Source organism: Sapajus apella, unplaced genomic scaffold (genome assembly GCF_009761245.1).
Source record: "Sapajus apella isolate SASKATOON/1434 unplaced genomic scaffold, GSC_monkey_1.0 scaffold28, whole genome shotgun sequence".
NCBI lineage: Eukaryota > Metazoa > Chordata > Mammalia > Primates > Cebidae > Sapajus > Sapajus apella.
The window spans coordinates 4,107,566-4,132,682 of NW_022436968.1; the positions used below are offsets into that span (position 1 = coordinate 4,107,566).

At 38.5% G+C, this 25,117-nt stretch overlaps 1 protein-coding gene across 13 annotated transcripts in view; it reads right to left on the reverse strand.

Moving 5' to 3' along the window:
- The window catches only part of MYO1B (myosin IB), a 186,170-nt gene that overhangs the window by 40,109 nt on the left and 120,944 nt on the right, over positions 1-25,117 (reverse strand). For 8 of the 13 annotated variants that reach the window (XM_032292597.1, XM_032292595.1, XM_032292594.1 and 5 more), the window contains exons 8-16: positions 23,638-23,736; positions 21,574-21,677; positions 20,092-20,239; positions 19,118-19,236; positions 13,833-13,919; positions 13,163-13,228; positions 5,446-5,451; positions 3,159-3,263; positions 1,218-1,280 (exon numbers count right to left, since the gene is read on the reverse strand). In XM_032292597.1, the coding sequence (XP_032148488.1) occupies positions 1,218-1,280; positions 3,159-3,263; positions 5,446-5,451; positions 13,163-13,228; positions 13,833-13,919; positions 19,118-19,236; positions 20,092-20,239; positions 21,574-21,677; positions 23,638-23,736 (797 nt within the window). The remainder of the gene's footprint in view (positions 1-1,217; positions 1,281-3,158; positions 3,264-5,445; positions 5,452-13,162; positions 13,229-13,832; positions 13,920-19,117; positions 19,237-20,091; positions 20,240-21,573; positions 21,678-23,637; positions 23,737-25,117) is intronic. The other 5 variants (XM_032292606.1, XM_032292605.1, XM_032292601.1 and 2 more) reach the window with 1 other exon arrangement.

Below are 25,117 nucleotides of genomic sequence, written 5' to 3' on the forward strand. Positions count from 1 at the left end.
TAAGGAAATTCACTTTTCAGGGCCCAAATCAGAGTTTTGAATAGCTTGTATGGAAGATTAGTGTTCCCATTCAACACTGTTCAGGTTTTTTGAAACACAGTTTAATTCTTATTGAACAATGATGCCTTAGAATATTATTTTTAATGTTCAATTTAATCAGAGAAACAACTTTTAGAAATATCTTGAATACTGAGGGAAAAAAATATTGGTTCATTACATATTTCCCAAAAGGCTTTGTAAAAGATGAGTAGAAAATGACTTAATATTCATACAAAGCATGTGATGGAATTCCTGAAACACAGCACTCACCTATTACTAAACAGGTCTTGCTAAAAAGACTGCACGGCAATAAAGCTTATATACTGTTTCAAATTACTTATTCAAAGTCAGGTATTAGTAATCATAAGCATAAAACAAACGAGTTTCCTGTTTTCTACACACACAAAATCAGTCTTCCCACATTTAGTTCATTTATAATAAACTACAGAATATGATCTAAAAACAAAAATCTTGGACTCAGAAAGCTTACTCAAAATTATCCAATAATTTTTCACACTTTAAGCCTTTTCACATGCACACATACTTGGGTCATCTGAAAAAATTTAAGGTCCCTGGCCACCTGCAGTCACACATGCAATGCCCTCTGCATATATGATCTGAATCAAGGCCACAGCTGTGCTCGAGCCACTTCTGGGGTCCCACTTAATTCAGCTCCAGAGGCTGTCCCTTTACATCTCTTAAGCTTAATATGATACTTGGTGAATAGTATGCTAAGAGGTCATTAAGGTTTGGGGAATGAAATGGATATTTTGATTTAGCAAAAAACTGGATGGCTGTGCAGAGCCTACTGTGATCAGTACTCACATGCCCAGGAGCCATGGAATAGACCTGGGCTCCAACCACACAAGAAAGGCTGGTTAACCTTTAAGGCCTGGTGTCTGAAGGTCATCAAAGGGTGTTGTGATATGGCCACAGGATGAGCATGACCACAGGGGATTCTGGCTACGTATCAAAACATCCAGCTGTCTATGTATGTGTTCAAGAACTATATATGATCCCTTAGGGCTACAATAAAATCTCTAGAACTCTGCAATTCCTTGAAAACAAAAAAAGATAAAAAACAGTGAAAATACTAATGCTTAACATTGAAGGCACTGAGAACATTTATAAGGCTTTATTATGGTACTAAAACATTCTTTAGAAAACAAAGTACTCACATTTTCTATTAGGTCACAAATGATGGCATTATTGAAGTAGTCAATGTGAGTCCATTCTATACCCTAAAAGACCAAACAGAACAAAATCCAATTACACGAGATGAAGCCACTACCATCCATAAAACAGACTTTGCCCATCTTATCATATTTCCCTTCCTCTCCGAATCTAATTTTTTTTATAAGAAGCGGAACTGCAAGTGTCACAGGCAGTTCCCAAAATTTTCTCAATGCAGCTGCCTACCACTGACATAATCTGATTGAAGCGAACACCCTTGGCCTGTTCTGAGACAGCCTTCCATTCCACTCTCCCATCTGCAGCAATTTCCCATGCACTTCACTGGCCCTGGGCCAAATATTTACTCAACAGGCCCTTGGGTCAAAATTACTTTGTATATGTTTACAATGTTTATAAGGAAATAAGTTAGAACTTGATCCCAAGAATTTAAGGCCTAGATTCTTCTGTTCTTAATCTGTAATCACAAGGAAAAAATTAATTTTAGAGTCAATAAGTTGTAGGGAAGTTAACTGTTTCAAGCGTTAACAAAACGCCAGCGCTACGAGAAAGCATTGTAAGGAAAGACATGAAAACCTATCCACTGGTCCTAACACTGGATACAAAGCCAAATCTGTAAAGCCAAATGTAATCTTTCTGTGTCTACTTACATTTTGTCCAGAAATGTAAACATTTATTTTTCTTCTAAGGGGAAAAAAATTTAATTCATACAGCAAGCTAAGAATCTTCCTATATATTCTTAGATGTGTTTTAAACAATCTGTACAAACTGTTTTAAGTTTCACATCAAAGTTTGGGCATTCTCTTCATGATGAGAAGACAGGAAAAGAATGAATCGTGCTTTTAGAATATTTATGTAACCAAAAGGTGTCAGACAAATATAAAACATTTCTGAAGCATAACGAGTACTCTAAAATAAAGATGAAATATTTATGATTTAGCTTTCGAGTAAATGGGTTGTTTTACTAAGTCACTGGGGATAACATTCACATTAGAAAAATCTATATAGAAAGAAAGATAAAAGAGAATTCAGTGTCCTTAATGACTTAAAATGATACTAAGAAAATGAAGGAAAACAGGTAATATCATTACTAAAATGTTAAGGCAAATAAATAAAAAAGGAAACAAAAATATAAACATAATAAAATAGGCTGGGTGTGGTGGCTCATGCCTGTAATCCCAGCACCTTGGGAGGCCAAGGAAGGCAGGTCATGAGGTCAGGAGTTCGAGACCAGCCTGGCCAACACAGTGAAACCCTGCCTCAAACAAACAAAACAAAACAAAAAAAAGAATAAAATAATGCCCCCCCCCCACCTTTTTTAAAAAAAAATAACTAATTTTATACTTGGAAAAAGACTGGCTATTTAAAAAAAGGGTAAAAAGCAAATATATATTTTAAAATTAATGATGAAAAGACTCTGCAAACACTACTTCTGGTTATTTTAAGATTACACTAAATGAGATAATCCATACATAGCCCTTAATATAGTACCTGTATGTAGTAAGAACTCAGTAACTGTTACCTATTTTTATTATAAATTTGGAGACTCAATACTTTTTGATATTGAACAAGTCTCAAAATATTTTCAAATCTACTTAGAGTGATACTGACTTTTTTTGGTAAACAGTTCTCTAAGTTTTGGCAAATGTGTAATATCAAGTAACCACCACCATAATCAATCCCCAAAATTTCCTCATGCTGTCTCTGCAGCCACAACCCTCCCATGACTCCTATGTCCTGGCAACCTCTGACTCTATAGCTTTTTATAGGCAATCTGTCTCAATGGCTTTGCCTCTTCTAGAATGACAGATGGAATCATACAATATGTAGCCTTTTGAGTATGGCTTCTTGTTTAGGCTATCTTCTAAATCGAATTTATATTATGAGTAAAAAGGGACCAACACTTTAAAAAAGCATTTCAACATTACCTCCCGTATATACTCCTCCTGCTCTTCTTTAAGAGTAAGTTCAATGAAGATTTGTTGCAGTTTTTCATTACAATAATTAATAATGAACTGCTCAAAGCTGTTGTCCTGTGTGGAGAAAATGAAAAAAAGCCTTATAAACCATGCCACTAGCTCTCCCAAAAAATGACACTCAGACATCTCAACCCACGAGAAATGCCACACATGATCTCTCAGATTTAACTGCGGCCCAGCACATGGCTCCTAGGACAGACGCTTGCCCATTGCAGGCACTCAAGGAGTGGGTCATGAGTAAGTGAATGAATGAAGTATACACGAATGATGCAATATTTGAAGGATGAAGATTTTTAGTTGACAGAGAAGCACCCAAAACAGAGAAGCTAGAAACAGTCTCACTTCCTTTGCTGAAGGATCAGCAAAGACACAGTGAGTGCCACAATCTCTGTCACCAAGTTCTGAATCGTCCATTCTCAGGTGACACTTCACAGTTCAAGGAAGTCCTCCCGAGCTGACCTCTTATTCTCCCCATCCAGGGACGGATCCCTCACTCTGACTGTTACATTCTATCCTTTTAAATGAATCATGTTATATGAACATGTGTGTATATGTAAGTGTACACATGTACTGATTGGTTTCATATGCATCTGCCTCACTAGACTGTACATTCTTATGGGCGAGGGCTAGCCATGCTCTCTTGTTCACTGTATTCCTATCCCTTACACAGCACCTCACACCTAGCAAGTTCTCAATATGTATTGGATGAGTGAATGAACAAATGAAGTTCCTACCAAATGGAGCCCCAAAGGAATTAAAAGGTCTCCCTGACAAGAAACAATCTCTCTCTCTGTAGAAGGCCCACACCCTTGATCACTGATAAATCTCAATAGCTTCTCCTTCATCTCTTATGAATTCATTGAAAGAAGCTTCATGCCTAACATTTCGAACAATCTGCAGGGCTTAATGTATTGTTGTACATCCTGAGGGCACCAAATGAATACATTTTATCAAGAACCACACCTTCTAGGAAGAAGTAGATCTGACGCTAAAACTTGTTTTTACCTCTATTTTCCATTATTGCCCCGAGATAGAGGCAGTGGAAGCAAGGATAGTGTGAGTCCACCACTGATAAACTGGACTCTTCTCCCACAGTGGTGGCCAGTCCTGGTCTAATGAGCAAGGAGAGCCCACATGTAATGGTGCCACCAAAGCTCAGTGCTCCTTGTGAACAGGCAGAGCCACGGGCCTTCAAATCCCTCCGCACATGAGGGAAGGGAAAAACTCACAGAGTCTTTGGAAAGTTGATCTTTTAAAATCAACTTTGGTCCTACCTAGGAAAACTTCGCAATGATACTTACACTGCAGCATCTAACTAACTACATTCTTTCCTGGAAGTCAGCTAGGAATTTCTGATCACCAGCGATGAAGTGATCAGAGGAAATTTTAAGCTCAAACTCATAAATAACACATGTGAATATACTATCAGTGACTTATCTTGTTAATGCCAAACTTAGTCAAGTATAAAGGTTTGTTTGTTTTAAGTCTTGAAGGGTCTTACTAAAGGGCAAACATTTATTTTCAACACTTTTGACAAATGTAGTCAGATACAAAGGGCACTCCTCAGTCCTCATTTTCACACCAGTTTTTTAAAACCCTGTGCTCAAAGCTAACAATTTCAATTAGAAACTGAAGTTGGTCTAGTATAGATGCCTTATTATTATACTCAGCATAAAGGCATTCCATATATCAGAAAGTCTAAATTGCTTTGCTAAGGTATGTGCCTATATAATGCCACTATACATAAACCTATAAGTAAAAGTAAAATATTAATAATTTATAATAGCAGATCTTTGATTTTTTTTCTTTTTTTAGACAACAGTCTCATAAAGCATATCTGTGATTTGGCAAGTCTGTGCCCATGGAGCTACTGCAACCCAATTATGCTAAATCATCAACTGGCAAATAATGAGAAGGAAAGGGAAACCTTTTTTTAGTGTCCTCATACACATTGTGTAGCTATGAACAGTTCAAAGTACATTTCTAAAACAGGACTACGAAATACACACAAGCAGATTAGAAACCAGAGGCAAAGCTTCACAGTTACAAAACAATTTAAGGATTAAGTTACGACTAAATTAAATTTCCCCGTAACCTTTAAAAATTCCTGTGTGGATTCTGTATTTTGTATCCACACGGTTAATCAACAACCACTTACTGCAAAACTCACACAATTAGAGAAGCTATTAACACAGGAGCATGCAACAGACCAGCACTGCAAACAGGTCATACTTACTGCATTCTGGTGCAAATAGGGATAGATTATACAAAATGCAGTCAGTTCTTAATTAGCAATAAAATTCTAAAAGTAAGCACGTATTGATAGTTATTCATAGTTACAAATGATGGCTTTTACCATTCAGGCTGTGTTTTTGATTGGTGTAAAACTTGCCATCAAGACTTATGTCCTATCAATTCAAAAGGCAGGACCATAATACCTTCCTGTGGTGTAGTGTCTCAACTGTGGTTTTGCTAGGGGATAGTTCTTCAGGATAAAAATGGTTTGACTGAAATAATGATAAATCGCATGGCTTGTTTGAAGCTTTAAGGCTTCAGAACCTAATGCTTCTAATTCTAAATTATCAGGAAAAAGAGAACATCCATGACATGTACCGAAGGTCCACATCCACCCAAAGAGTCAGGTGCAGCCATGGTTGGTGGATCACCAAAAAGTGAAGAGATCCAGCAAGATCTATAAGTAACTTCCCTTTCCCACACCAGTGACACATCCCTGTGGAGTACTGTGCTGAAGCTCCTTTTTAAAAGCCAACAAGGAGAGATTATTCTCCTGGAGATGCCCTAACAACAAAAACTTGACTCTCCAACATTACTCTACTGCTAAAAAAAACACCCCCCTGAAAAAAAAAAAAAAAAAAAAAAAAAAGGAAAAAAATAGAATAGCACAATCGCTGATGTAGGAATTAACTGACTTCCCCACAAAAATCAGCATCATTATCTATTGCAAACACACCTCCAAAGTCCAAAACATGTCATGGGTCACCTAGATGATCATTACTGCTGAAAGTAAAGGCTAAAGACAGACACTTCTCTTGTGATCTAAGCTAAAGTTGTTGACATTGTTCAAATGCGGAGGAAAATGGGACTTCACGTATGATTAAAAACTTGCAAAATTTAAAGAATAAACAATAATCTGCAGAAAATTAAGGAATAGCCTTGTAGCAGTTCACAGAACTCCAAGTTGTATAGGTCTAACACATTTTTCCGTTAATATAAATATTAAATTAATACCCGGTTTTCAACTTGGGCTCCTCTCCTTCATAAAATAGCTAAACTGAGACTAGAAACCACTAGATGAATATGAAGGCCCCAAAGCAACTTTATATTTGGAGACTTTTTTGGTTTGTCAAGAACTGTGTGAACAGCCAACAATCCCCAAGCCGGGCCCTCTCCCATGTGTCAGGCTCATGAATCAAAGTCTCCAGAGGAGGAAGTGGGCAGGAACTTGCCCCAGTAATGACTCATCTCCTCTCTCCAGTTTTCCACCCATGCTCCAATCATTCAATTTTTCTCTACTGTCTTACCCACATTTATCCCTGAAGACTAAGGAATAAAACTAAAACTTAGAAACACCTTCAAACAAGTACCTTCTGGGCTTTCCATTACACAACCTCCCTGAATGAAGCTGAGGCTGCTAGAGAACACAGGCAGAATAGCAAGGTGCCTGTGTTCTCCCTATTTCACACTATAGTTACCAACTATAGGTTGGGACAGTGAGCACTTACTATGTTTAGAAATATATAACCAAATTTTAAGTGCTAGGACCTTTTTTTAAGCATTCTAGGCTTTGGGACCATCCTTTCAACATCAAAAACAAAGCAAACAAACAAACAAACAAAAAACCCAGAAAATCATACTCCCAGTTGGTTCCTAACTAGCTTATACTCACAAGTATCAATCATAAACGCCAACAGAAATTATTTAAGATGTATCAAAAATACTGATCCCTTTGTATATTCTCCTTAGCAACAAAGGAGGCTGATGATACTTTATACTCTTTAAGGAAACTAGGTATTTTTAAAACTGGTATGCTCTTTAAAAAGAATAAATATTGAAAGGAAGACAGTAAATGGAAAAGGCAGCTCTGTCCCTCTGTATTTGGGATGGAGAGATGGGAAGGAGAGCAGGTGAATATTATGCGTTAGAAACAGTGAGCAGTCCAAACACAAAGACCATGATTTATCTGAGCAAAAAATACTGTTAATTACATGTTAGTGTTTCTTATAGTTTAGCACTTTCATCTGAGGTCAAATTTTTAATATAACATGCTGGCTTGGGGGTGTCTGTATTTTTACATACAGTGAAGTCTCCTGCATAATAAATGAGTCAATACATTTATATAAAAGCTATAGATATTTTGTGTATATCATTATTTTAGGGAAGTTGGGCTATATTATTGCTGTAAAATATGCTGTTGGTCCTTGCAAAGATTAACTTGGTGTTAAAGCCTTTGATGGCTTATTATAATGCTGTTCCTATAGAAAAATATAATGCACTTAACCACAGTCCATTTAAAAATATCACAGCGTCAAGAAATAGGCTCCAAAACAAAAATTGTTTTTTTTTTTTTAAAAAGTAAACTTAAAAAAATCCTCAAAATATATGAGAAAAACCATTTAATATTAAATAGTCTCCTTCTTAGACCTTTACAAAATTGAATGATTGGCTAAAGGTTTAGAAAATTTCCCTTAACATTTTTTCTTCCAGGTATATACTCAAATACGGCTAATTTTAAGGAAAACAATGTTATAGTGCTCATCTAAAATATTTTTAAATAGGCTTTCATCTAAAAACTTTTTATACTTGGAAGAAATACCCACGTATTACATAGAAAAGAAGTATAACTTCCCAAAGGAAGAAAATTATAATCAAAATACTCCAATTCCACACATTTAAGTTTGGACATTCTTATAACTGAAAAGATGGTCTGTGATTTCTGAGGAATATTTACACATATCCATAAAAGATATGCTATAAGACTTTGATTCATGAGACTGACACAGGGGGAGGGGTGCCCAGTTCAGGGATTCAGGGATTGCTGGCTGTTCACGCAGTTCTAGTGTGGGCGCTCTTTATCTTTATTTTACAAACTACAGCAACTGTCACCATTTTTGTTTTTAAATCTACTTTAAACTGTTTCCTTCCTCTTCAATGATAAGCTTTCTAGCCTAAGAAGTACAAAATGAAGGCAAGAAACTAGAGTAGAAGGTGCTGACTATAGCCAACATTTCTCTTAAAAACAATTCAGAACACAAGTCCTATAATCTTGAGGTGAACCCACGAGGCTACAATGACTCTTGCCCAAGTATTAGATTTTTTTATTTGATATAATTATTGCATCTAGCCTATCATACTCTTACCATACATGGGTCACTTTCAGTGAGGTTTATGAGGGCAAGATAAATAAGGAGTCCATCATTGAAAGTAACTGCCACTTTGCCTGTATGAAGTTAGCTCTACTGTATGAAAAGTGAAAGAATCAGCTACTACTGCCTGCTTTGTCTACAGAACACTAATGACCAATCAGATTTGCCTATGAACTATCTGCCAGTTTTAAAAACTGTCAGGTTAGTCTATACAAAAAGAGCTGAAATCAATGTAGACTGCTCAACTTACTTTTTAACCTAATATATTCTTTTAAAAAAGAATAGCAGTTCTTTAATGGATATGCTATAAATCTTTCTCAGAAATCACAGATCATCTTTTCAGTTATAAGAATGTCCAAACAAAAATGTGTGGTATTGGAGTATTTGGGTTATAATTTCCTTCCTTTGGGAAGTTGGACTTCTGTTCTACCAGGATGTATAGCAAGATTTTTTTCCCTCTATGAAATTTAACTCGCTTCACCTTATTTTTGGTAACATTGTTCCACTGCTCTGTTTTCTAAGCTGACATCAGGTCACATGTGGCCAGCCAGGCAGCACTTCCAGCTGGTGCTGGAATGTTTTGCAGTCAAATCCATGTGTCATCAACCCATGGTTTAATGCATCAGTTTCCCTCTTCCGTTTAGAGACAGACCACAGGGAATGAAAGGTTTCCACCAGCTCAGCTAAAAAAGGCATTTTCATGGGAACTGTGAGGCCATGGAACAATTAGATGCATTAAAAAAAAAAAAAAAAGTCTTGTCCTTTACTGTCCAGTTTTTAAAGAGATGCCCAGGGTATCCTAAAAGGCAGAGCTCTTAATTCCAATGGTCAACTGAAGAACAACACAGCAAAGAAAAAATAGTTGTTATTTATACTCCAGCAGTTTCTTTCCACTTGGGTGGAAAATATCACAGAAATTTTCATTTTTGCCTCGATGTGGATCTGAACACTTCTTCTATACTCTGAGCCCTTGTACTTGAACCTGTAGTACTTTAGGTCCTTACTTTTCTTGGTTTCCTAATACTCTCAGCTTCTTGATGTCTCCATGTGCTCTAACATTGCTGAGAATCTGGGAAAATATAGGCTGTCATCTGAGAATGTATGTGAGTAATTTATTAAAAGAAAAAAACTTCTGTAACTCTGTATCAAAAAGCAGGTAAAAGCCCTCAACCAAATCTCGAATCTAACCCCCCATAAATAAATTTATTTATTAAAAAACAGGCTATTAAATAATCAAAATTCAAGATTAATCTGAGAGGACTTAGGAAAATGGAGAGAACAATTAAATATAACAAAAAAACAAATCTTGATTCTCTCAAGGAACTGGGGAGAAAAAAAGAGAAAGTGTTTACTGCATGGAGAAGGAAAATTAACTTTTGATAATTTGATGGCTATTATCACATTTACTATAGACATGTAACTGGCTGGATTTGGCCTTGGTTGATAGTTCTTCTTAAACGGAGTAAAAACTGCCTCCCAGGTTCAAGTGATTTTCCTGCCTCAGCCTCCAGAGTAGCTGGGACTACAGGCGAAAGCCACCACGCCCAGCAAATTTTTGTTTTTTTAGTAGAGACAGGGTTTCACCAGTTGGCCAGGATGGTCTCGATCTCCTGACTTCGTGATTCACCTGCCTCCATTGGCTTAAGATTCACTCAGCCTCCCAAAGTGCTGAGATTATGGGTGTGAGCCACCGGGCCCGGATGAACATTGGTGAGGCTCAGGGTTTTATAAGGGTGTTACATACAGTGGCTAAACAGCATGAATACTACATGTTTGGAATGTGCAGTTTACTTCAGAGATTACTGTCTAATAGAGCATTTGGTCTCAACCTTGAGTGCACACTGGAATCACCTCAGAGTTTTAAAAACATTGCTGCTGCGTCCCCATCTGCAGAGATTCTGATATAATTGTTCTGGGTACAGCCTAAACTTTGGAATTTGCAAAAGCTCCCAGGTGACACCAATGCACAGCTAAGTTTGAGAACCATGAAAACAGAGTATTCCTCTGAAGAAAGGAAGAATATTTAGAAATATAACGCAGGCATTTTCATAAACTGAAGTTTGTAGTTGAAACTGTTGAAAAAATGATGGTGTAACTTGCAGAAGGAAGGCACATTCAGCAAAACAGGCGCGGAAAGAAACTTGAATTAACCAGAAGTGAAAAATATTCCTGGATTGCTGAAGGGCATAGGGTGTTCCACCCAGCACGAAGTTAAAGGATGTTTACACAGAAACATCTGACTTCTGTTCTGATTAGGTCTGTAGCAAACAAACTTTTAAAATGTAATAGAGCTTCCTGATTAGACTTTCCTACCTGATAGGATGTATCCTCTGGTAGCAACAGGCTCTCAATCTGAGGGCCAAGACTCTAAGCTCCATGCAGACAAGAAATATCTTAGTTATGTTGTACTACTGGTATCTGGTAACTCAATAAATATTTGAGAAATGAGTCAAATTGTTTGAGTTATAAGTCAGTTGCCTTTGAGTGTTGTAAGTGTCTCTTTCTCCATGGCTAATTAGTTCTTAGGACCTACTGGAAGACAAAGTTAACTGGATGTCCCATTACAACCTCATTATCCTATTTTTTAAAGTTTCCATGTGTTGTGACACGGTATGAGGCCCTTGCCCATTGGCTTAAGATCAATAATCTTTTTCTAGCAAAATTAAAACAAAATTAGTTTCTTTGATTTTAGAAATGTCATTGAATGTATCTTCTGATTCTAACTTTCTAGTGAAATCTGTGCTTACTATCTCCCCTGCTCATGAAATCATTTAAATCTAGACCAGTACAGCAATGTGCTAGGTAATAAGTCTTTTTCCCTGACAAGTGTAAAGAATGACTTTGGCATTCTGCCCATTTAGTGACAGTCTCCTGAGGTCTTGCTAAAAATAAATTAATTTTGGCAGTGATTTCTGAGTGTACTTAAGCATTTCTCCTAACTCAGAAACCTCAAATTCTTCCCTTTCAACCAAGGCATTTGTAGCTTTCCTTTGCAGATTCTGCTAAATGGCAACAATATAAGCAGATGCTGTGTTGAAGAGCTGTGTTCTGGAGACTCCATGAGGACTGCCACCAGCACACACACTTTCATTCAGGAAGGCGTCCAATGCTGGCCAGGAGTTTGGAATGATAACAAGGGTGGATAAATAGGGGAGTCAGAAACTTACCACATTTATTTTTTTCTTACTTCCAGATACTGGGGAACCTGTTACTTTGGGAAGAAATGTGAGGAAATGCCCCTGGTCTCAATCTTAGTAGGAAAGAAAAGCAATAAATGGAAATATTAAAAGGGCCTGGAGTTTAGGTCCAGGGTCTGCCACTAAGTAGCTGCATAACCCTGGGGAGTTATTTGACCTGGGGAGTTTTACTTTCTCATCTGTAAAATGGGATTCATAATAAGAGCTACATCATGAAACTGTAAATCAGACCATACACATACCACTTCCCACAATGCTTACATATGGTCAGTCCTCAGTTAGTACTTACCATTAGTTATTAAATACAGAACATGATTGAGAGAGAACATATTAAGAAAAAGGAATTTGCTAGCAAGGTCTGGTTTAGGTGGAAGGAATGCTCTGATGTTTTTTTCTGTGATTCTGTGACCCTAAATTTTAGAACATGTAAATTCTTTGGGAAGTCATTCTGAGCAGAGCCTGGTTCCTTAAAGAAATTAGAAATTCACAAATCATTACTTGTGGGGAGAATTAAGAAAAGAGGAGCCCAATCTACTTTTTATTTCCCTGAACCAAACTAATATATCACTCCTAAAAGTGAGAATAGATGTTTTAATAGATCCTTAAAATTCCTTCTAAATGTCAAAGTTAGCAAGGGGGCAACAAGGGAATTCTAACCTAAGTACATAATGTTTATTTTATTTTCTACATCACTTTTTTTCAGAGCCATGCTCATCTTCTCTATATCATTCTAATTTTAGTGTATGTCTTGCTTAGCCAAGCACAAATCGTTTAAATATTTAATCTGTAACAAACACAGAATCATTTAAAAAAATTCACTATGAGCTTCAGCAGAAATTATTTCAACCACTGCAGCAGAATTCGTTATCACAAGATCACAGTTATGAGACTCAACAAATCACCTAATCCAAACCCTCTTTCCCTGAGTCTCACAAATGAAATGACTGGCCCTGGCCAGGCCAGAATCTGTGTCCAGCTCTCCTATGGCTTTCTTTATGGCATCGACCTGCCACACTTTCCAAACAACTCACAAATGGTCACAGGCACACTTGTGTACCTTGCTGGAAGCCTCACAGTTAGAAATTTAAATATGCAATTTCAAAAGTCAGGTACTAATACAAGTTCTTTTTAAGCAGTACTCTCTCCAAAATGCTGGCTCTCAGCATACACAGAAAACACACACACACACACACACACACACACACACACACACACTCAGGCACACATGCAGGAATACACAACCAAATTTTGTTACATCTGCACAAAGATTTGTAGATTCAAAGTTATAGTTACTTATGTCTATATAATACAGGATTTAATCTCCAACCATCCCAGTTTACTAAAGACACTACAAAAAATTTTAAAATCTTACCTCAAAAATCTCAAAGCCATAAATGTCCAAAACACCCATGACCTTCTTTCTTACTTTTGTTTGTGCCTTGAAAAAAGTTTCAAATTAAAGGGTTAATTAAGGCATAAAATAAAACACTACAAACATCCAAGGAACACAGATACATATTACAAGTTAATTATGTTACTTAAGTAAGAAAATAACTGTAATTTAGTTGTTTTTTTAAAAAACTTATGAGATGGGGTATTGGTATAGAACTCTTTTAGAAATTTTAATAATAGGTGATGTATTTAAAGAAGGCATGAGTGACGCCTTTTGAAATCACCTAGTCTGACAACCTCATTTTTAATGGTGAATACATTATGCCCTAGTGAAGTAAAGTGACCTTTTCAGTGAAGTGTATACAACTAGTTAGCAGGTGAGCCAGGCCAGAACCTGGGATGCCGACTCCCAGAGTCACTCCACAAAGACCATCAGACTGTTCACCAGTCAGAAGCCATACACATGGCAAAACAAAATAAACAAAATCCCTGACAAATTTCAATCTTATACATGGTAAACTCTTTTTAAGGAATAATCTTTATAAGTGGTAATCAATTATTTGATTATAAATTTAAACCTTCTTCAACGTAATGTTTATACTGTGAATACCCTGTATTTACAACTAATGTTGCTCATAGAAATTCAGTACCTTAATGCTTTCATTGATTCGATTTACCAACCATGAAAACAACCTGCTGTAGAGGTTTTTGGCCAGAGCATCACGGGCATAATAAGCCTATTAAAAAACAAACAAACAAAACTTAACACCTACAACTGCCACAATGCTTACTTTCAATAAAATCATAAAGATACTTTAAAAAATATTTAAAGCTCTTTTATTTCACATTTCTTTGCAGAACCAGTTTTATTGTATCATAAACAGTCAAGCCTTTAAGAGAATTAGGCAAATTGTTTATACACAGTTATACTTTTTCACATACCAGGAAACTAATTTTAAATACTGCAAAAACTTTCACCACAAAGATATTTATTTCAATGTTATGAAACAGAGAAAAATCAGACACAAGTTAGAAGTCCAACAATAGGGGCAGTAAAATAAACACGCACTGAGAGTAATGTTACATAGTCATCAGAGGGCGATGGTTATGAAGATCAGGTAACGAAATGGAAGTGCTCATGTTATGTGAAAGTTAAACAATTGTATACTTAATATGATAACAACTATTTTTTAAAACCCTTACACATGGAAATTCAAAGGAGATACACTAAAATGGCTTTGACCGATGGAACCCATCAATTTTTTTTTCAATCTTTTTTTATTTTTTTGGAGACAGAGTCTCACTCTGTTGCCCAGGCTGGAGTTTAGTGGCACAATTCTGGCTCACTGCAACTTCTGCCGCCTGGGTTCAAGGGATTCTCATGCCTCAGTCTCCTGAGTAGCTGGGAGTACAGGCGTGTGCTACCAGGCCTGGCTAATTTTGTACCTTTAGTAGAGACAGGGTTTCGCCTTGTTAGCCAGACTGGTCTTGAACTTCTGGCCTCAGGTGATCACCTACCTCAGCCTCCTAAAGTGCTGGGATTACAGGTGTGAGCCACCATGCCCGGCCAAACTAATCCTTTCAGTTTTTTTTTAAAAACTTCCACATTGAGTTCTTATAAGTTACAGAATGAACATAAACCCCTTCTTATGTGCTTACTTTTAAAGCTATTCAGAACTACTTGACAAAGAGGCAGAAGACATATATGTCTCTATGACTTTTAGAATCCAAAGGCCAGAGAATGTTAGGTTTGGATGGCAGAATCTAAACACCCTTAAATGTACTGGGTGCCCAGAGCATACAGTAGGTAAGTACTAATGAGATGTTTAATACCAGCATCCTGGGAAGGCCTGAAGGTTGGGTGTCAGCAGCCTAACAAGGAACTGGCCTTGGGTGAGAAAAGGCCTGAGGTTTTGTTGCTATTTTCAACATGCTGGCCATATGTGTGTATTTTGCTGCTTATAAATAAAAAGTTGGGTATTACTGTTAAAATTAATCAGTACTTTTTTATTTTACAAAGAACAAATTTGTCGGATTATGTGGGAACACTTTCTCTACATTTCCTTCCTAAATAAAATGTAACAACTTTAATAACACATTCACTTCCGCAGCAACATATCATAGCTGAAGATAACACCTTTTCCCTTCATCTGACATTTCCATGCTAATCCCAAACCTCCCTCTCTACTCCAATTAGGGTTAAAGTATACACCTAAGAGCTGTCAACAAACAAACAAACAAACAAGGGAGGGAACTCCGCTTCCACAGTAGAAAATGTATGCCAAATGCTAAAACAGAGAAAACTTTTCCCAATACCTTTCTTCTAGTTTTTACTTTCTTAAAATAGATAATTTAAGAGCTTAGAATAATGCCTAGCACACAGTCTACCGAGGTACTTGTATTGACTTTTGAATTATCCTTTTCCTCTACTACTACCTCATGGGCCTATATAACTTCTAAGTCCTTTCTTTTTTCTTCTTATGAAGTTATCTCAAAACACCACGTAAGTTCAAAACATCATGTATTTGTAGACGAGCCCTTTTTCATCTTAATGTCATCTAGCTTTTTTAGTTACAAGCTATCTACTTTCAACAAGCCACCATTTCAATAAACTGAACCAACAGTGACAATGTATTCTGGCAAACTGCTTTATATTTTTTAAAGTGTATACACAGCCAATATTAATTTCCTTTGCTTCCTTCAACAATATTTACTCCAGGGTTCTCAAACTCAAATGATTCCAGGGACTGTGCGACAGAAATGAACAGGAAATGGTGGCTCTATCTATAGGGGTTAGAGGACGCATTCCAGGCTAAAGGCACTCAAATTCAAAATTTAAAGAGCAAACAAACAAAACCAAAGAAAACCCTACCCTTTAGTCAAATAAAAATATGCCTATTGAGCTTTACCTGGCCCCAGGGGCTGCCAATTTGCCACCCGGCTGCCAATGTGCCGCCCCTGACTTCCTGAGCCTGATTCATACCACCTAATCTGCACAACAATATCCTATAAAGCAGTAAGGGAAGGAATGCCTGTTCCCACTTAAGGATCACTAATACAGTGTATAGAAACAAGGGAAGACTCAAAGTGCGCTAATTCACTATCTGTTTCAAAGCACACTATGAAAAGACCATGCACTTCTGCAGCTGCATGAAACTCAGAGGAAAAGCCCAGGTGGCATGTGCTGCAGACATGCCAGGTAACAGGCATGGTCCAGGACGGCAAGTGACAAGCAAGGTGGAGACTCAGAGATACACAGACATGGGGCCCGCCCTCCAGGAGCTAAGGAGACCAAACTAACACAGAGGAAACAATCAGAGGGCAGGTGCCGAACTGCAAAGAAAAGGGGGTTTGAGAGGGGACGGGTTTCAGGAGGGCTATTTGATCAAGGAAGTCTCCTTGGATGGGGTAACAACTAGGCAGAGCCTTTAGATGGGTAGAAGGAATGAGCATGACATGGGGGGGGATGGGCAGGCAGGAGCAGAGGCACCAGGTAACAGAGGACTAGCAAGGAATAAGCTGAGATAAGCTGTGTAGGATAAGATTTTAGAGGACATTAGAAGCCAAGGAGAGAGTATGTAGGAGAAGCTGAAGAACTTGTTAGAGTTTCCATTATCTCGGTATGAGTCCTCCTACCTGGAGAAAGGTGTAAATGCCTTGGGAAAAGGAGGCCTGGGGCAATAAAGATGATGTTGGGGCCCAAGAATTGAAGCTATGAGGAAAGGCTAACAAAACAAATCACTTCTTACAGGAATCCAAACGTACCAGGCAATAAGATCAGTAGAACCAGATACTCTGAATACGGCATTAAAAATACAAAAACAGTTGACTAAGGAGACGAACAGCTGAGGATCTCCAGCCAAATTCTTTTATGCCAAAGGTTAAGAAAATGTGGAAAGTTTTCTTCAGTGATGTAAGGTGACTAAAATAAGCTTATAAAGTCAGAGGTACCTGGGCCTCGTTCCCATACAGGATGATTAAAAAAGCAAGAATAAAACACACAATTTTAAAAAGACTCAAAATATACATATTCCTAAAGGGCCTTCTTAAACAATACAGGCTTTTTCATGGCTTCCTTGCAGACTTAACAATTCGCACTCTGGCTATTGAACATGTCTAAACTCGGTGGCTCTCAAAATGTTATCCTGGACCAGCAGCAGCAGCAATGTCACCTCTGAATTTGTTAGAAATGCACATTCCTCAGTCCTACCCCAGATCCACTGAATCAAGTACTGGGGCTGTGGTCTGCAAACTGTGTTTCCTAAGTCAGTCCACCAGGTGATCTGAATGCATGTTGAAGTTTAAGAACTGCTGTTGCAGATTTGCCACCCTGACTCCAGACTTCACCTTTCCAGCCACATTGCTCTGAATCCTCTTTACATAAGTACAGCTGTAGCCCAGCTGGATCAATCTTTTTTCTGATATGTACCCCAAACCTGGCTTTTCTCACTGTTTTCTTTTTGACATGCCCTTTCACCCATTCTTCACACATCTAAATCCTTTGATGGTCTCCATGAGGTCTTCCCTAATCCCTTACTTCCCTACTCGTGGCCTATGTGCGGGATTGTGCAGTGCAGGCTCTCAGCAGCATTTTCTTGATTAAGTCAGTCACTCCGTATCTGACTGTGAATTAGTAAGGCTGACTTGGATGGACATGATAGCAAAAGCAGTAATTTAGGAGGAAGAACAGGCAATGGCTATAGCTAGGAAAGGATTGCTACAAACCACATTTCTACATATATAAAGTTATGGTATTTGCCACAGCCAAAATAACTCACCTAAAATAAGATATCAAATGTTGAAAGAAAGCTAAGGACACAAAGGCATTCTTGGATTAGTAGGAAAGTCTGGTTCGGCAGCAGAGAGCAATCCTGGCTCCACCCTACTGTTTATGGAGTCTTCATGGATAGTTATAAGGAGGATGAGACAAGAATACAGTCGAACCAAGTAGGCCTGAGTGGAAGTCTCAAGTCAGTAATTTAATGTTAGCCTGAGTCATTGGCTGGTGGGAAAATGTCTAAGCCACAGAACAGTGTTTTAGTGAAGGGACTGCAGGAGCTGCCTGGGTATACATGCATGTATACAGGCATGCGGCCACCCAGACACCCACCCACTTAACCTGAAGCAAAAGGAGAGGAGGCAGCAGCTCCGATTTGGGTCTTAGAAAGACTAAAGACTTCATTGGCCCCAATATCAAGGGCAGACGGAGTTGAAGAAGTAAGGCAGGGAGGCCAATTCAGCCACCTGAACACAAAACTGGCTTCTCCCACTATCTTCCCCAAATCAGTTAATGACAACTCCATGTTTCCAGTTGCTTGGGCCAAAAGCATTAAATCACCCTTGTTTGTTCTCTTCAACCAAACATCATCAGCAAGTCCTGTTGCCTCTACCCTCAAATAATATCCACAGTGTAACCACTTCTCACTGACTTCACTGCGACTACTAGTTCAAGCCACCATCATCTCTGGGTTAGTGCACGTCTCCTTGAAGGTCCCTCGCTTTCACTCCTTTCCCCCGACCCTCTGCTTTCCACATCACAGCCAGAGTGACCCTTTGAAATGCAAGGCAGTCATGGCAATGTTCTTCTGAAAAGCCTTCAGTCATTTCCCACCTCACTTCCAGTCTCCTTCCCGGCCCCAGGGCGCTCCCTTACCCTGCTTTACTTTTTCCCTCTGTTCACTGCTCTTACCACCTGCTAGTTTGCCACAGCACTTATTTCATATGTCTAGTGATTAATATCTAGTTCCCTCTACCAGAATTTTAAGCTCCATGAGGGCAAGGATCCTTATCTGTTTAGCTTACTGCTTTCCCCAATGCCTAGAACACAGTACAATGATGGAGATAGTAACCTGTAAACAAAAACCTTTGTTTATACTTATATGAAAACAGCACAGACTTTTAAGAAACTCTCTTCTATACATTATGTTTCACCCACCTGAGCCACATTCAGTGTAGTTGAAACTTTCTCCTGTTTGGCCTCAACTGTTCGGAAACTGAATGCTCGTTCCAGAACTGATTGATCAATGCCGGTCAATTCACAAATTTCTTTTAACTCTGTGGGAAGGTGGGGGGTGGACACAAAAAGTGACTGTACATGTGCTGCTTATAATCATTTTGAAGGCTTAGGATGTTCCCTCTAAATCATAATCAAACAGAACAGTATAAAATGTATGCATCAAAAAACAAAGCTTAGCCACAGTTCTATTTCTGCTCAGTTTCATTAGAAAGCTTTCTCGTGTACTAGGCTTACTACCTGGGTGATGAAATAATCAGTACAACAAATCTTCATGACGCAAGTTTACCTATATAATAAACCTTCACATGTAACCCTGAACTTAAAAGTTAAACAAAAAGAAGAAATAGAAAAAAAGCAATATGTGAGTGGATAAACAAATTGAAATCTGTCTATACAGTAGAATAACACTCGGCAATAACAAGCAATGAACAACCGATACATGAAATAACATGGACGAATCTCAAAAATGTGGTTAGTACAAGAAGCTAAACACAAAAGACTGCATTCTATATAATTTCATTTAGAAAAGATGAAATTAATCTATACAGACAGAAAGAAGAGTAGTGGTTGTTTAGGGTTTAGGCTGCGCCATTGACTTCAAAGTGGCACAAGGAAATTTTGGGAACTGTTGAAAATATTCTATATCTTAATTGCGCTAGTGGTTACATGAGTGTGTAATTTCTTCAATAGTCTTAGAAATGTAATTTTAAATGGATGCATTTTATTCAAATTAAATATCACTAAAGATGTAAAAGCAAAAAAAAAAAAAAAAAAAAAAAAAAAAGAAAGCTTTCTCAAACCAATGCAAAGCAGAAGTTTTACTTTCTACATTAAAAACCGGGCAGAAGTTCAAAGCAAATTTCCTAAACAAAGTTGATTCTCCACGGATGTACCATTTTTATCTTTGATTTTGCTTTCATCTAGACCATTCACTCGCGATTCGGGCTTGAACTCGATGTTCCCCAGTTTCAACACTGCTGCCACAACCGCCAAGACAGACTCAGCTTCATGATCCATAAAGCCCACGATCTGCATGGCATTCTGGGGAGAGAAAAAAAAAGCAACTTTTTTCCTCCATAGTTCTTTCCTTTCTTTTTTTAAAAAATGAATCATATTACAGATTTATTTCTGGGGAAAAAAACATAATGACAAAGTTCAGTGGTTTCCAACTGTGATTCGAGGGACCCTGGGATACCTCTGGTGCTGTGGCGGAGGCTGGGGGCATACAAAGAGGAAGATGGAACAAACAGGAGGCTGGGACTTCAACCACAGCAGCTCAGTTTGTACATACTTTTTTTTTTTTACACTGAGGTTTTGCTTCCAGAAACAAAGCCAACTTTCACAACTCCATACAAAGAAAAGCTCCTCACTCATTTTACATATCAGAAAAACTGGTTTGCAAACGTGAAGTGGCCAGCCCAAGAAACTGGGTAACAGGAGGCATCTGTTCATTCATAAATTTTTACAGAGTGCCAATTACGTGCCAGGCAAAGTGGTTCTAAAACAGGTCTTGGACTCAAGGTTTAAACAAAATCATGTCCAGGAATCAACAGACTATTGCTTCCATATGAGGATGTTTATACAGTTTTAAAAAATGACATACTCTAAGAGATACTTTCTTTTTGAGAACAGCTGGCTTTTTTTAAATGACGAGGCTACATAGCAATGGAGTAATGTAAGTTTTTGTTATTGTTTTTATGGAATACTTCAAACATATACAAAAGTAGAGAGAGCAGGGAAAGAACCCGCATGTCCTTTTCATTCACCCTCAACAATTAACTGATGCCAATTTTGTATTATCTGTAATTCATCCTACTCCCCCCTTTCCCCATCACCACAGCTGTCTCATTTGCAAGTAAATCCCAGTTACCCTATCATGTCATAATAAGAGTAATTTTGAAAGTATATTACATATTAAGACAGAAAACAGAGTATAGTATGAATGTGGAATGCTAATCACTCTGGTTTATATATGAATTTCTAAAACTGTATAAAACCAAGATTTTTCTCTCTCAAAAATAGTTTTGATTTAACATGATCTGAGGGCCGTTTTTATACTTGGAAATTAACTGTGGTCATAAAAACATCTGGAATTTAAAAATAACCTTAAAGGAGTCAAACCCCAGGATAATATAATAAAAAAGCTCCTTATGATAAATGGTAAAATCGCACACTCTAATAAATTAAAGCATGGCCTTCACAATCTTGTGTGATTTCTGAGTCAGTAAAAAAAAAAATCAAAGTGATAAAAATATAATTTTTGTATAATCCTAAAACCTTAGGGAAAATGAGCTACACTTTAAAGAAGTTACCAGCTCCTGCTGAGCAATGCAGTGGCATGCGATTTGAAGCTTGATGGAAGCACTACGTCTTACCCGCACGGTTCTAAAATTTGCTGCATCATCCACTCCATTCACTTTGGCCGAATCCAGACTCAGGTAGTTATATCTGCTGAAATCCCTCTCAAGCTTAAGTTTATCTATTGAATCAAAGACACGAATTGTTAAGTTGCTTCAATAAATCCAATCTTAAATATCTCATTCCCTTTGATATTTCATTCACGTTGGTAAATGGCTTTTATATTAAGTATTGCATCAAAAGAACGAAAATTATATCCAAATATCAATAACAGCATATTCTTTTTTTTTTTTTGAGATGGAGTCTCACTCTGTTGCCAGGCTGGAGTGCAGTGGCACTATCTCGGCTCACTGCAACCTCCACCTCCCAGGTTCAAGTGAGTCTCCTGCCTCGGCCTCCAGAGTAGCTGGGATTACAGGTGTGTGCCACCATGTCCACCTGCTTTTTGTCTTTTCAGTAGAGATGGAGTTTCACCATGTTGGCCAGGATGGTCTTAATCTCTTGACCTCGTGATCCACCTGCCTCGGCCTTCCAAAGTGCTGGGATTACAGGCGTGAGCCACTGTGCCAGCCAATAACAGCACATTTTTAAAATCACTTGTATCACTGTGACAGGACAAACTCTGTTTTATACTTATCTTATTAGATAAGTCTCTTTCTAGAGTTTTTATATTAAAATAGATTGTCAATGTATTACTTCATTATGTGATGCCTGCCTGGTGATTCCCTCTCCCCTGGTTATTTGGATTCTCTCTGTTATAATAATAAATATAGAACAGTGATAAATGTCTTCACCAATTGCTTTTTGGATTCATCTGAATTATTTTGTTGGAATATAGTCCAAAAAGTGGTGTGACTGGATGGCAGGCTCTGATTATTTTGGATTGCCAATTAGTCCCCCAGGAAGAGGGCCTCAATTTGAAGTAACACCCACAGCTCTAAGCAGATCAGTGACAACTCTGCTAGCTTGGTCCTTAATAACTTTTGCTAATATATGTATAGGAGATACTTCAGTGCTGTTTTAATTTGAATTTGTTGATTATTAGTGAAGATGACTTTTCCTTTCTTGTTTGAACTATTTGTTCACAACTCTTCATCATTTAACTATTGGCTATTAGATAGTATTGTGGAATTATGTTAATTCTCTAAAATAACCAAAGGTCAGATTTTTATCACTTGTATCCACTGCAAAATATCTTCCCTACTATTTTTAAATATTTACCTAGTGATTTGTTTCTATATAATTGTACTCATTTAATTAGATCCCTAATGTTTTTCTGTCCCCATATATAAATTCTTCCATTTTCTTTTTTTTTTGAGATGGAGTCTTGCTCTGTCGCCCAGGCTGGAGTGCAGTGGTGTGATCTCAGCTCACTGCAACCTCCACCTCCCGGGTTCAAGCTATTCTCTTGCCTCAGCCTCCTGAGTAGCTAGGACTACAGTGCAAGCCACCACGTCATGCTAGTTTTTATATTATTGTAGAGACGGGTTTCACCATATTGGCCAGGCTGGTCTTGAACTCCTGACCTCATGATCTGCCCGCTTTGGTTTCCCAAAGTGCTGGATCACAGGCGTGAGCTATGGTGCCCGGCCCATTTTGTTTTCTAAGTGTATGATTAATCCCTCCCCTAATAATTAGCTGTGGCCAAGTCCAGACTGAGGTAGTTCTATTTGCTGAAATCCCACTTGAGTTTCATCTCTAAATCATCCACACAGTCCTCAACACAACTGGAGATGTATGGCACAGTATCTGGTGAGGTACGGGAATATTACAGAAACCCTGGGGTGTGGTAGAAGCAAATACATCATGTTCTTCATTTCAACTAGCATCATGGAAAAATCTTAAGAAGGAAGGGGCAAAGCATATGGAATATGTTTTAAAGAGAATGCTTCAGAAACTGCTGTGACACTGAAAATTAAAACACGGCAACAGTTCAGGGGCAGTGGCTCAGGCCTGTAATCCTAGCACTTTGGGAGGCCAAGGCAGAAAGATCCCTTGCGCTCAGGAATTTGAAACCTGCCTGGGCAACACAGTGAGACTCTCATCTCAAACAACAACAACACATAGAAACAGAGACTTACTGAGGAGCTCTTCAGAGGCACCAGACAGAAGCTGATAGAACACGTGGAAGTTTCTTTCACCTCTTGGCTGTTTAACAACCCGAGATTTCTCTAAAAGATCTAAAGAGAAGAATTAAATCATAGTATGGCGTTTAACAACCTGATATTTCTCTAAAAAACCTAAGGAGAAGAATTAAATCACAATACGGCATTTGTTTCACTTTAAAATCCACCATGCTTTTTTTCCTTCTCACTTTCTTTTTCACTTTCTATTCTGCAGTAATAAAATAATAAAGGAAGCTATTATTTTCAGTTCTACTTTCAGGAAGAAGCACAACTCTAATGAAAATAACCAAATTACACAGGTCACGTTCTTTTTAAATAATGTATATATAAATAAGTTACATTCAATACACTGATTAAAGATAATACTGGAGGAAGATCCAAGAAACTGCTCCGGAGTGAAGCTCCCAGCAAGAACAGCGCAGAGGGTGAGTGCTCACTGCATTTCCAAACAAGTTTTCACTGCCCATAGACCAGGAAATTCTTGGCCAAAAGGCACCATGTGTTTTCAGCATGGTGGTTTCAGCCAGTGCTGCTTGGCGCACAGAAACTCACACAAATCTGGGCAGGCATTTCAACTGGTGCCTGGAATGCCAGGGAGACAGAGCCGCCCATTCAACTGAAAGGGAGGGGGCAGAGACAGGGAGCCAGGTGACCTGGCTCGGCGAGTGCCATCCCCACAAAACAAGCAATCTGAAACACACTTGCAACAAGTGCAGCTGGACCCAGGACAGTCCAGCTCAGTTGGGGGAAGAGCATCCCCTACTACCAAGGCAGTCCGCCACTACCCAGGCTGTTCACATAGCAGCTGGGCAGAGCCTGCAACAGCTCAGCAACACCTCTGCTGGCAGACTGTGACTAGACTACTCCATGTGGGGCAGGGCATCTCTGAAAAAAAGGAAGCAGAGCAACAGGAACTTATAAATAAAGCTGACCTTCCTAGGACAGAGCACCTGGGAAAAGAGGCAGTTGAGTTCAGCTGCAGCAGACTTAAAGGTGCCTGCCCAGCAGTTCTGCATAGAGCAACGCAGCTCCCAGCACAGCAGTTGAGCTCCTATAAGGGACAGACTGTCTCCTCAAGCAACTCCCCAACCCCCATATATCCAAAGAGACACCTCATAAAGGAGAGCTCAGGCCAACATCTGTTGGGTACCCATCTGGGTCGGGGATAGAAGAGGAATAAACCAGTGGCAACTCTTGCTGTTCTGCAGACCCCACAGGTGATCCCCAGGTGAGCCAAGGTCTGGAGTAGACCTCCAGCTGTCCTGCAGCAGAGGGGCCTGACTGTTAGAAGAAAAACTAAGAAACAGAAAGAAATAACTTCATCATCAACTTGATGGGATCCACTCAGAGACCCCATCCGAAAGTCACCAACTACAAAGACCACAGGTAGATAAAGCAACTAAGTTGGGAAGAAACCAGTGCAAAAAGAATGAAA